Below are 13,135 nucleotides of genomic sequence, written 5' to 3'. Positions count from 1 at the left end.
CCCATAGACAATACTCAGTCTTCTATTGAAAGAATATCCAATAATATTTTGTTCATTTCAAAGTCTTCCACTATTTTTCCTGATGTGTTTCCTGATGTCCTGCCACTATTGTTCCTGATGCATGTACCAGATTCTATACTAAGTGTTTAACATTTATCTCATTTAATATATGTGAGACAATAAGATATATATATTTGGTCTTTGTCTCCTGACACAGAGCTTTGAAAACCCTTGTAATTTCCTATAGTGGTAAGAGGAGTGTTTTTATATTATCATTATTTTTCATAATAAGCCTGTTTCAACCTTATCTGAGCTTATGCCAAAGAGGTGACTCTTGGGAGGGTGGAGCCCTTCTGCCTGAGCAACCAAGTGACCACAGAGCTAGAACTTTCAGTCCTACCCCCAGGTCTCTAGGGTTGGGAAGAGGCTAGAGACTGATCACCAATGCTCAATTATATAGTAAATCATACCTACATAATGGAACTCCCATAAAAACTCTAAAGAAGGTGTTCAGAGAGCTCGTGGGTTTGTGAATGCATCCATGTGCCAGGAGTGTGTTACACACCAGACTCCATGGGGGAGGGGCCTGAGCTTGGATTTCCTTCAGACTCTGCCCTGTGTGCCCCTTCAACTGGCTGTTCATCTGTATCTTCTATGTCAGTCTTTACAATAAAACAGTAATAGTAAGCAGAGTGCTTCCCTGTATTCTGAGTCATCACAGATAATTATAGATAATCTATCAGACCTGAGGCGTGGTCATGGAAACCCCTAATTTATAGTCAAGTCAGACAGAAGCGTGGATAACCTGGGGACCCACTGCATTGAGGCAGACATCTGAAGTGGGAAAAAGTCTTATAGGACTGAGCCAACTGAAAATCTGTGATAACTCTGGGAAGTTACTGCCAGGATTGAATTAAATTCTAGGACACCCACTTGGTGTTTATTAAGAACTGAAGAACTGGGTGGTATGGAAAACCCATACACCTTTGGTGTCAGAAGTGTTGTGAGTAATGAAACAGTTTTCCTTTAACTATAAAGTAATAATGCAATGAGCCATTCTATTATATATATTGTGAGATGGAGGTTAAGAAGAAAGAAAGAATTAGCTTTCCAAAGGTCAAATGCCTAATAACTTCCAAAGCTAAGAATGGGTGCTTTTACTCATAACTACTTAATTTATGGAATAAAGTGATATTTTCTTCTCAACAATGACAAGTAGTTAAACCATGAATCGTGGCAAAATTATTTGACCTCATAATGTAAGGACTTCAGTCAACTGATAACTGCTTCTCAGTTAATACACAATCCAAGGGAAGGATGTTAGCAATCCTTGCTTGTAGCCCCAGTGTGGTTCATGAACTTCACTAGAGTAACACACCAAGATATACTAAGTAGCCATGAGAAGCTCCTTCATTCATGCAAGGCTCAAAGAGGGCACCTCAGGGCCAGGTGAGCTGCCAAGCTGATGGAAGGGTTGAATGAGATGCTTGCGGTCACCATGGAATTCTCTACTAGCTTCAGGTTTGGGTTAGAGTGCTGAATACAGACAGAGCAGGAGGCAACTAAGCTGTGTTAGGTAATTCTTTGGAAATCTGAAATGGATTCTTTATTATCCACTTACAGTTGTAGATGGGCATAGTCACCATTTCAAAGAAAAAGAACTCTGAATTACATAAAAGGACATTTTTAGAAAGGTGTCCAGCTTACCCATGATGTCATTCATGCGATTCAGTGAGGAATTATCTGAAATGTCTAATAACATGACAAAGTCAAATGCAGAAGGGGGACGAGGCACTTCTTTGGAAGCTGTAGGGTCAATAGCTAATGTGGATGTTTGTGATTTCTTTCCCTGCAGTTCTATGAGGCTTCTGTTGTAGCCTGTGAGTGCTTCCTCCAGAAGCTCTGCTTGGTTTAATGTCATTGGAAAGCCATCCAGGATCCAGCCTTTATGTATAGGTATCTGACTAAATTAAACAAAGGACAAATAATTAATAGTTTGATAGACACAAATCCCTTTAGAAATAATAACACAATGAATCTTGCCTTTATTTTTCTTTCAACTCCACAGTAACCTCTTTCTGCATAAATTTTACTTCTTTACAGCCAAAATTGGGCTTCCTGGTGGCGCTGATGGTAAAGAACCTGCCTGCTAATGCAGGAGCCACAGGAGACTTGGGTTCCATTCCTGGGTTGGGAAGGTCACCTGGAGGAGCGCATGGCAATCTACTCCAGTAATCTTGCCTGGTCGCAAAGAGTCAGACATGACTGAAGCGACTTAGCATGCACACACAGTCAAAATCAGGCTTCCTATTGTAGCACAAACACTGCCTTGCTCAAAATCCTTCTGTGGGTCCCTGCTGCCCTCCAAATCTATCCCAGAAGCCACAACATGGTGTTTAAAATGAGCTAGCCACAACCTGCTCCCCTATAACTTCTCTCTCACAACTTTGAACCATTCACTTTGAACACACCAATCTCCTCGCTGTTACATGAATATAAATAGCACTTTCTAGCTGTGCTCATAGGCTGTTCCTCTTTAGAACCTCAATTTCCTCATTTATACAGCAGGATAACATAACATACCTTACAGGATGCTGGTGAGGATGAACTGAAATGACACATTTTAAGAACTCAGCACAGAATTTAGCATATGGTGGAAACTCACATCGCCAATCTGGAAGGTTCTTCCTACCCCACCCAATCCAGCGTGGAGTCATAACAGCCTGATCTGAACTCCTTTGGACTCTCATTCACTTCATCACACAATTGGTTAACTCTTACATTCTTTGACTTAGAAAAATTTAAGTGAGTCTTCTTTATCTCAATTAAATTCTAAGTTGCTGAAATGTAAGGATCATTTCTTCAGTTTTTGCATTCACTGTCATATCCTCTAAAGAGAATGGGTGCCCCAAAAACTATTATTTTAGTTCTTTAAATTGGAAAACAACTTCAACTTTGCTCTTGCAAAATCCTTAAATTATGTAAAGTTAATGGCAAAACCCATACAATATTGTAAAGTAAAATAATAAATAAATTAATTTTAAAAATAGACTTTGACTTTTGGATGAAAAATTATAATTTCATTTCTTTCTCCATTAAAACTCATTTAAACACTTAGAATTCCCTTTCTAAAGGTTTGGAAGTATGCTTTGGTACCTGTGTATGATCCTTCTGACAGTGTGGCAAGGAAGGAATGGGAAAACTCAAGTTCAAAGAGGTTTAATTAATTACTTGTTCAAAGTCACAAAAGTGCAAGTGACCCCAAATCTAGTGATCTTCCCACAGTATTAAGCTGCCTTCAGGTCACTGCTTCTATTACTCCTATTAGGCTATGAAGGGCAAGGAAAGCCTGCATTTTGCTTTTATGGCTTTTCCAGAGCATGGTAAGCATTCTGCAGAGAATGGGATTTTTAATTCACTGGCCTCAGTCTGAGGAGAAGAAACTTCTTGAGCACTTTACCAGATCTGAGGAATCTTCTCCCACCTCCTGTCTCAGGAGCTACTTCAAGGGGAGGAGGAGGCCAAGGCCATGCTTGTCAGGCTCTAGTATGAGGACACCAGATGACAGGGAATGAAGAGACTTCCGCTTTGGCTATCCAGACATGTGACTGAACTGCCCAGCTGAACTGCCACGTGCCTGCCTTTCCTCATCGAAGAAGGATGCACTTGGACTAATTGGAAGGCTCTCAGGCTGATGGCAGTTCTCTGAACATGCCTCATAGGCAGAGGGGATGGTGGTAGTGGGAAGGTAGCAGAGTTCTGAGGGTGGGGTGCAGACACTCCAACTCCATGGAAACCAAAGCTAAGATCCATTTTAGAGTTGATGCTCTGCATATGCAATTTTCTTTGAATGATGAATGCCATGGCTAAAACATGTTTTATTCCAGTTTTTGAAAAAGGCTGCAACTGTTAGAATGAGATCCCTTCCAGCTTTGAGAATAGCATCCCTGTGGCCAAGTTTCTTCAAAAAAGCAGTCAGCCCAAGATATATCACCACTGAGAGGCAACTTAAACCTTGAATGAAGCCTCTTAAGGAAACTCGAAAGGGAGAGTCTATTGCAGACGCCCAAGAAAAATTCTCCAAAGCCTCCTGTCCTCATTCTCTTGGTCATAATGTTTCTCAAGCAGCATAGCCCCCAACCCCTCACCCACTCGATGCTCTGCAAAGGTCTTTCACAAGAGCCTTTTTTATTTCTTTTTCCATCCTGCTCTGCCTAATTTCTTTACTGCATGAATTAATTAACCGAGCCCCTATGGCATTTTAAAATTTCCCTCTTTTCCCAATTGTAAAGGAGGGCTGATGAGAATCCTTTCTTCTTAGAAAGGAGGAATCACAAAATTATAGTCTATTAAAATTTTTTTCTTTACCCTATCACACATCAGCTCTGTGCTATGCATATGCTATTCCTTGCCTGTGCAACCTCCAATTTCTCCTTGCCTTCCTACCCTGTGCTGCCCAGCCTTTGGACCCCTGGGGTCAGTCTCTCCTCCAGAAACACAAAATGAGGAAGCATTTTGGCCCAAGGCCATATAGCGAAGGTTTCTCCTCTCCCAAACCTGCCCCATGGCTTTTCCAACTGTCTAGTTTCTCCTTGAATTCCCCATACAGAATAGAACTTGGGACTTCCCTGGGGGTCCAGTGGTTGAGACTCTGCCTTCCAATGCAGGACACATGGGTTCCATCCCTGGTCAGAGAACTAAGATCTCATGTACCCTGGGGTAACTAAGACCAAGAGTCACAAGGAAGACCCAGCACAGTCAAAAAAAAGAGAATAGAACCTAACTTGAATTCCCATCTGGGTGAGTGAAGTCAAATTTAAAAAAGGGAGGAAAGTGAAATACAGGCATGAAAATCACAAAATACATCTTTTTCTTTCTGTATGAATAATTAGATATTAAAAATTAAAATGACTCCAAATTATTCTTGATATAGTTCTACCTACTAATATATTAAATAGACATAAGAAAGAAAGTGTGGTACATAGATACATACTTAATGGCATTTACCATGATGCTGACTAGCAATATATCAGATATGCTCTTTCCTTTCTTCAGCAGCCTTTCTGATTTTGCACCAAGCTGAGCACGCACAGTGAGCTGTGAAAATAAACAAGGAATGGTAAGGAAGAGTTCATTTAAAAGTCAGATTCTAAATATCTGGAGGGGAAAAAAAATTAAATGGTCGTGTCCTCTGGTGAAGACACCAATCCTTTAGTACAATTCTGGAATCCAGCAAGCAGTTAAGGAAAATGTATTTACAGATTTGGGAGCTCCTCCTCTAGCTCCCTCCTTTTCAAGATCTTCCTCTTTAATTCTTAGCTGCTCTGGTGTCCCCGGATTTCATCCTCTAATACGTTAAATCAAAGAGATTGGGGCTTTCGGCTTGAGTTCTAGTCACTCATGCCACGAAGAGGGAGCATGCCTTCTGGGGTAACCTGTGTAAGCCTGACTTTTGCCCACTGAAGTTCTCTCCTATCAATGGTGAAATCTGATATATTTCTGCCTTTTCTGTTATAGTTTATTATAAGATATTAAATATAGTTCTCTATTCTACACAGTACATTTTGTTGTTTACTTTATATACGGTAGCATACATCTGTTAATCCCATACTCCCACATTATCCTTCCCCTATCTTTCTCTCTGGTAGTCCTAAGCTTGTTTTCTAAGTCTGCAAGTTGTTTCTGTTTTATAAATACATTCATTTGATAGAATATAATATTTGTCTTTCTCTCACTTACCTCACCTATTATGATAATCTCTAGGTCTTTCCATGTTGTTGCAAATGGCATTATTTCATTCTTTTCTATGGCTGAATAATACTGTTTACTTTTCTGATGCCTGATTTTGGCCCTCAGATAATTAGTTTTTCTATTTCTTCCAGCATTTATATTGTTATATGAACAGAACATCCCCAGCGTCTATTCTGAACTCAGCCACTAGAGTGAGCATTTTATGAGTCAAATGATACTATGTGCTAGAGTGCTCAATTCTTTGCAACCGCATGGACTGTGGCCCACCAGGCTCCTCTGTCCATGGGATTTCCCAGGCAAGAATACTGGAATGGGCTGCCATTTCCTATTCCAGGAAATCTTCCCCACCTAGGGACTGAATTCGTGTCTCTTGTGTCTCCTGCTTTGCAGGCAGATTCTTTACCTGCTGAGCCATCGGGGAAGTCTCTATATAAACCCTGCAAAGGCTACCCTGTACTCTCAATGTCCTCATCATGGCCTCCATGACCCTGGCTGACCTGATTCCTCTCCGTTCCTGCTCATCTCTCTAACCTCCTCCCTTCTCTTCCCCTACCTTGCTGCACAAGCACCTTTCTGCCTCAAGGCCATCATCCAGCTCTTCTGGCGACCTGAAATGGTTCCCCAGGGCCAGTGGTTGATTCTGTCAATCTTCTTTCAATCTGTTTAAACCGCACTCTCTCAAAGCCATCTCCCTTACTCTACTTTTTCTTTTCACATGACATCATCACCATCTGCTGGTTCATCTAAATTCATTTACATATGAGTTTATGGTCCCTCTCTTTTAGATTGTAAACTCCTTAAAGCTTGGGAGCCCTGTCACTTTTGTTCACTGATATACCCTCCCCCCTCAGATTACAACAATGCATGGAACAAAGTATGCACTTAGAACTGAATTGAATATGGAATGCAGGAGATTCGTAACTCAATAAATGTAAATATAAAAACATATTTAGCCTTTATGCTAATTTATATTTCAAAAATACAGAGAAAAAATTATAAGTCCCTTTTGATCATTTTCTCTAAACTCATTTTTCTCCCTGTATGTCATCATATTTATAGCTTGGTGTATATTCTTCCAAAACTTTTTCTATCTTAAAGGAGTTTTAAAATCTAAAATATTATAAAATTTATTTCCTTGGGGGAAAAAAACAATAAATTAAAATGTACTTTTATTTACTTTAATTATATTTAATAAAATCCTACTCGATTAATCTGACCATTCTATTTGACCATTATATTTCCATATACAGTAAGGCAATCCTATATATGGAAATATTAATTTTCACTAAAAGTAATAGTTGGCAAATTGTTGTAAACATTTTTTCAGGGATTAATGAAAAATTCTGCAGAGTCACCAATAAGTATAAGGATAAATCCTGGAAAAAATGTAAAGATAAAGAGATTGTGAAAGGACATAAAAATAATAAATTAAGTGGTAAAGAAAAACACATCAAAATAAATTTGGTATAAGTCTAAAATTTTTAAAAGCATGTGTTTGCTTTCTTACTTGGCAAAACTGAAAGCAATTTCCACTGCTTTAGATACAAACTATATTAAAGATACAAAAAATATCAAATAAACTCAGGTTTAGTATTTCATCATCAGGTTTAAGCCAAAGAGGAGCACATTGCTATTTCATATGAAGATGAAAACACTACGAAAAGCTATGACTCACAACACATTTCAATATACTAGTAGCCAAAATTAGATTATAGTACTTACTTCAGAGAAACTATCACTTGCTACGGCTTCTTCAGCTTTTGCTGTTTTTCTGGCATTAGTATCTAGCAATGGAAAAAGGGATGAGAACATACTCCGGTACTGACAACTAACAGCCATGTTAGTATTTGACCATCCGTGGTTTTGGACCTGTGGGTTATTGGATTCAGCTGTGTCTGAGATAGGCGGAGGAAGGAAGTGAAAGCGGTAGCCCAGCATGGCATTTACCTTCATTTCACAACATTAAATCCCGGCCACTGTGTGGCTCCATGTTTTTTACTTGTTTTCTTCCAGTGTGGCTCACTCATAACAAAATCATTAGAAATACTTTAGTACCATTTCTCCTCTTGGAAAACAAGCCAAAAATATAGTTAGCTAATTTTACTTTCCCATATTCTTCCCTGGAGTATCCCACAGACAGAGGAGCCTGGCAGGCCACAGTCCATGAGTTCACAAAGAGTTGGGCACGACTAAGTGATTTTCACATTCACATTACTTTCCTGGGTTATCAAATTATAGGTAATAAACATGTCTGAAGGTGGAAAATTCTAGAAGTCAGAGAGTTTTCTAGTTCAATTCTATGTAAAAAATGAGTTTTCAGAGTCTTTTTATAATTTACTGGATTTTCCCAATAGAATGTCACAAAATACTTTACGATAGTTTAAAAATCAATTAGAATTATCCTGTAAGAAACAAATAACTGAAACAAGGGACAGCTTATATTCTTTTAAAAGACAGGAACCTTGGCCTCTCTGGCAGGATTGCCTGCTCATAATAAACATGCATGCTGTCCAAGGTTGATGGCTATTATGGTGATGGTACTGTGCTTAGTCGCTGAGTCGTGTCCAACTCTTTGCGACCCCATGTACTGTAGACACCCAGGTTCCTCTGTCCATGGGATTCTCCAGGCAAGAATACTGGAGTGGGTTGCCATTTCCTTCTCCAATGATGATGGTACAGGAAGAACCAAATTTTATGCAATGATTAAATATGGCAAAGCCTTAACTAGCACAAATAGAAAACATATTCAAGATTTAAAACTGTTTTCCTTCAATGATTTTACCAAGGATCTGAAGGACTGAAGCCCAGATTCCAAGGAAGATAATGTTTTGCTGGGTTTGAGAAACTTGGTTCTATTTGCTTTGTGCAAGGCTGAGAATAAACGTTAACTTTTATACTATCTGAGGAACCACTGTTGAGGTGGGTGGATGAGACAGAGCCACAGCCGCCCTCACCACAGTGAACAAAAACAGCTGCGTGCAGACGGCACAGTGGTACACGCCCACCTGCATAGGTGAGAAGAAACAGTTAACTACTGTCTCCCTGCAAAGCCAGGAAGAGTGACGATGATTTAGCCTGGCTGTTTTCAAAACCACAACAAGACTGAGCAACTACTTGAAGGGATGTGAGAAGATTCCTTTGAAATTGTCATCTCTTATCGCCAGCAGCAGACAGTGGTTACGGACAGCTGTGTTGATCTTGTTCTCTCTGTCCTGTGACCACTTAGACAATTGTGTAACCCTCCCCATCTCTCCTCTCTTGTCCTGAAAGTTGGTTTGTGCTCGCATCCATGTGCTCCTACTATTAGTTTCACTTATGTAAATGATGGATGATTTGTTTTGATATCTTACTTACCAAGTCTGGATTTATCTTCTCTTTCTGGTAGTGCTTCAGCTAAAGATACATCTTGCACATCCTGTGGGGAGGAAGTACATGCCTGCACACACGGAGAGATTTTAACATTGTCAGATTTTAGTTACATTCTTGATTTTACTTCTAATCTAAAACATTAATGATATTAGGAAGAACTGAATGAGTTCTGGAAATGAACACAATTTGATGATAATTGTACTTAGAGAAACACATAGTAACCCATGGTATAATCTATCTTTCAGCTGGCCTTCAGCTTCTATGTAAAATACACAACTGCTATTTGGAAAGGATAATGGGAGCTGAGTTAAAGAGAGAGAGTTTGTGGAAAACCACCTTAGAATGATCAGACCTAGAGGGGTCAGTCATAGCCATAATGGAGATAAAGAAAAAATATGTACATTATCTATTACCTCATCAATTAGAATACAGAGTACAACAACACAGAAGAAGAGGCAGCCTGCAATGAAGAAAAACCCTCCCAGTTATTTTCAGAATCATGGTTAAATGGTATTTTCCTTGCAGCTCATGCAAATGACCTGGATTAGAGTATCTTTTAATTTATTCAATTTCAGAGACAGCATAAGGTAGGGAAAAGAATACTGGATTTAGAATCTGGGATTCCAGTCAAAGCCTAACCATCAACAAGCCTCTGATGGGAAATATATCAATTCATGCTTAGAACTGCTACTGTTTCTGTTTAAAAGAGTGGATTAGACTATATCTGGTGCTGGAGAAGACTCTTGAGACTTCCTTGGACAGTAAGGAGTTCAAACCAGTTAATCCTAAAGGAAATCAAGTCTGAATATTCACTGAAAGGCCTGATGCTGAAACTGAAGCTCCAATAGTTTGGCTACCTGATGGCAAAGAGCCAACTCATTGGAAAACACCCTGATGCTGGGAAAGATTGAAGGCCAGAGGAGAAGGGGACAACAGAGGATGAGATGGTTGGATGGCATCATCAACTCAATGGACATGAGTTTGAGCAAACTCTGGGAGATGGTGAAGGACAGGGAAGCCTGGCGTGTTGCAGTCCATGGAGTCACAAAGAGTCAGACATGACTTAGCGAATGAACAATACCACATTATAATTCTCAACATGGGGCCATACTCTCCAAGTTCCTGCCCTGGAATCTTTATGTAATAAGCAAAATGCAACACTGATGGAAACAGTAATGCAAGTAAACCATAAGAGATCTTCCCCTACCAGCCACCCCCCAAAACTGAGATCTACTAGTCTAGATCAGAGGTCTGCAAACTATGATCCCTGGACCAGAATAGGCTGGTTGTTTATACATGGTCCATGAGCATCACTCCAGGAGACAGCACTGCAAGACGTCCCCCTTGCCGTCTGCCTGTTCCTCTCCAACACCTTCCTTGGCTGCTGCCCAGGACCGGCACTGGCTGCATCTACAAGATGGTGACTTGCTGCTGGCCACTGCCAAGCTTTCAGTAGTGCAATTCTACTCTGAGAGCTGATGACTTTGTGAACTTTCCCAAAACACTGATGTCTCACCCCTCCCCGAGCCCTTGCAATTGAGCCTTCCACCCCCTTACCTTACAAATGGACATGAATTTGGGAAAATTCCAAGAAACAGTAGAGTACAGAGGAACCTGGCATGTTGTAGTCCACGGGGTTGCAAAGAGTTGGACATGACTTAGCGACTGAATGAATCCCCTTACCAACCAGTGGCTCTTTCTTCAGAAGAATGCCTGAGCTGATGGTAACTGAGCTTAAGTCTAGCCCACCATACTGGATGGCCCACCTAGGTAATGATATGTGTGTGTTTGTATGTATGTATTAGAGGAGTAGGGATGGGGGTTGAAATTTTCTCTCTTGTTATGTAAGTACCCATGTAATATATCCTTGATGTTGCCTCTGGGCCCATAAAACTTAAAATATTTACCATCTGGACCTTTACAGAAAACCCTGCCAATCTCTGGTCTAGAAGATCTCTTAGATGCCATCCAGCTGGAAATCTCAAATGTATGAGGTGCATGGAAGAAAACTAAAGCCACACTTGCCTGGGTTTCTTTGCCACTCTTTTGCCTAACTGGTAAAGCCTTTTCTTCAGGGGCTTTCTGAAGTCCTTGGGCCCCACTGACACTTTCATTGTCATGAAATGCTTGGATAGCTTCTTGAACAAGAGTGTCGATAGAAAGTACCTGAATAGGAAAGCCTAAAATACAAAAGATTATTTTATGAATAGCTTTTCACTTAGGAAGTTGAATCATTGTTCTTCAGTGCTGACTTCAAACTTAGAACATTCTCTTTAGGGTCTCCTAGAAATGTGCCATCTATGGGGTCACACAGAGTCAGACACGATTTAAGTGACTTAGCAGCAGCAGCGGCAGCAGAAATGTTTTTTGGGTCGAGAGTTTTTTTTAATACTGTGATAAAATTCACATGGGGCTTCTCTGGTGGCTCAGTGGTAAAGAGTCTGCCTGCCAATGCAGGAGACTCAGGAGATGTGGGTTCGATTTCTGAGTTGGGAAGATCCCCTGGAGAAGAAATGGCAACCCACTCCAGTAATCTTGCCTGAAAAATCCTATGGACAGAGAAAACTGGCAGGCTACAGTCCATGGGATTGCAAAAGAGTTGGACACAACTTGGCAACTAAACAACAAAAATTCACACGATGTAAAATGACCCATTTTAACCATTCTAAAAGATACAATTCAATATTACAGTCATTTACCATGTTGTTTAATCATTTACTGATATCTTTTTTCCAGAAGATTTTGATCACCCCAAAGGAAACCCTGCATCAATTAAGCAGTCACTTCCTATCTCCCTACCCTTGCCCCCAAGAACAAATTGCTTTCTGTCTGGAGATTTGCCTATTCTAGATGTTTCATATCCAAGGAATCAAACAATATGTGGTCTTTTGTATCTGACTTCTTTCACTTAGTATGATGTTTTCAAAGTCCATCCATGTTGCAACACATAAGAGTACTTCACTCCTTTTATGACTGAGTAGTATTCCAGGGTATGGATATAACACATTTTGCTCATGATTCATTGGTGATGAACATTTGGGTTGTTTCCACCTTTTCTCTATCATTAATAATGCTGCTATGAATATTATGTACATGGGATTTTTTTTTTTGGACCATCTGTTTTCAGCTCTTTAGAGTATATATACCAGTGGTGGAATTGCTGTGGTCATATAGTAATTAGTTAATTTATTGAGGAATCACTAACTATTTCCCATGGGGGTTACAACATTTTAACGTTCTCAAAAGCAATGTATGAGAGTTCCAACTTCTCTATATCCTGACCAACACATATTTTCCATTTCCTAAAAAATTATACTCATCTTATTGGGTGTGGAGTGGTATCTCATTGAACTTTTGTCAGGCTTTAAACGGGTCTATTTAACATCTCAATAATGACCTACAGTCTTAATACAGACTGATCTTAGCAAAAATTCTGAATTTTCCAGTAAAAACAGTAATTGTTGTTCAGCTGTTCAGTCATGTCCGACTCTTTGCGACCCCATGGACTGCAGCATGCCAGACTTCCCTGTCCTTCACTGTCGACTGGAGCTTGCTCAAACTCATACCCACTGAGTTGATGATGCCATCCAACCAGCTCATCCTCTGTCTTTCTCTTCTCCTCCCACCTTCAATCCTTCCCAGCATCAAGGTCTTTTCCAATGAGTCAGCTCTTTGCATCAGGTGGCCAAAATATTGGAGCTTCAGCTTAAACATCAGTCCTTCCAATGAATATCCAGGACTGATTTCTATTAGGATTGACTGGTTTGATCTCCCTGCAGTCCAAGGGACTCTCAAGAGTCTTTTCCAACACCACAGTTCAAAAGTATCAATTCTTCCATGCTCAGTTTTCTTTATGGTCCACCTCTCATATCCATACATGACTATTGGAAAAACCACAGCATTGACTATACAGACCTCTGTCGGCAAAGTGATATCTCTGCTTTTTTAATATGCTGTCTAGGTTTGTCATAGCTTTTCTTTCAAAAAGCAAGTGTCTTTAAATTTTAAGGCTGCA

General features: G+C 40.0%; 1 protein-coding gene across 1 annotated transcript in view; it reads right to left on the bottom strand.

The window, feature by feature from the left end:
• SPEF2 (sperm flagellar 2) overlaps positions 1-13,135 on the bottom strand; it is a 90,753-nt gene that overhangs the window by 12,982 nt on the left and 64,636 nt on the right. The window contains exons 11-15 of the mRNA XM_065905418.1: positions 11,146-11,300; positions 9,106-9,187; positions 7,474-7,535; positions 4,994-5,097; positions 1,708-1,964 (exon numbers count right to left, since the gene is read on the bottom strand). Coding sequence (XP_065761490.1) covers positions 1,708-1,964; positions 4,994-5,097; positions 7,474-7,535; positions 9,106-9,187; positions 11,146-11,300 — 660 coding nt within the window. The remainder of the gene's footprint in view (positions 1-1,707; positions 1,965-4,993; positions 5,098-7,473; positions 7,536-9,105; positions 9,188-11,145; positions 11,301-13,135) is intronic.

This window comes from Muntiacus reevesi, chromosome 14 (genome assembly GCF_963930625.1).
Source record: "Muntiacus reevesi chromosome 14, mMunRee1.1, whole genome shotgun sequence".
NCBI lineage: Eukaryota > Metazoa > Chordata > Mammalia > Artiodactyla > Cervidae > Muntiacus > Muntiacus reevesi.
This window is presented reverse-complemented; position numbering and strand designations above follow the sequence as displayed.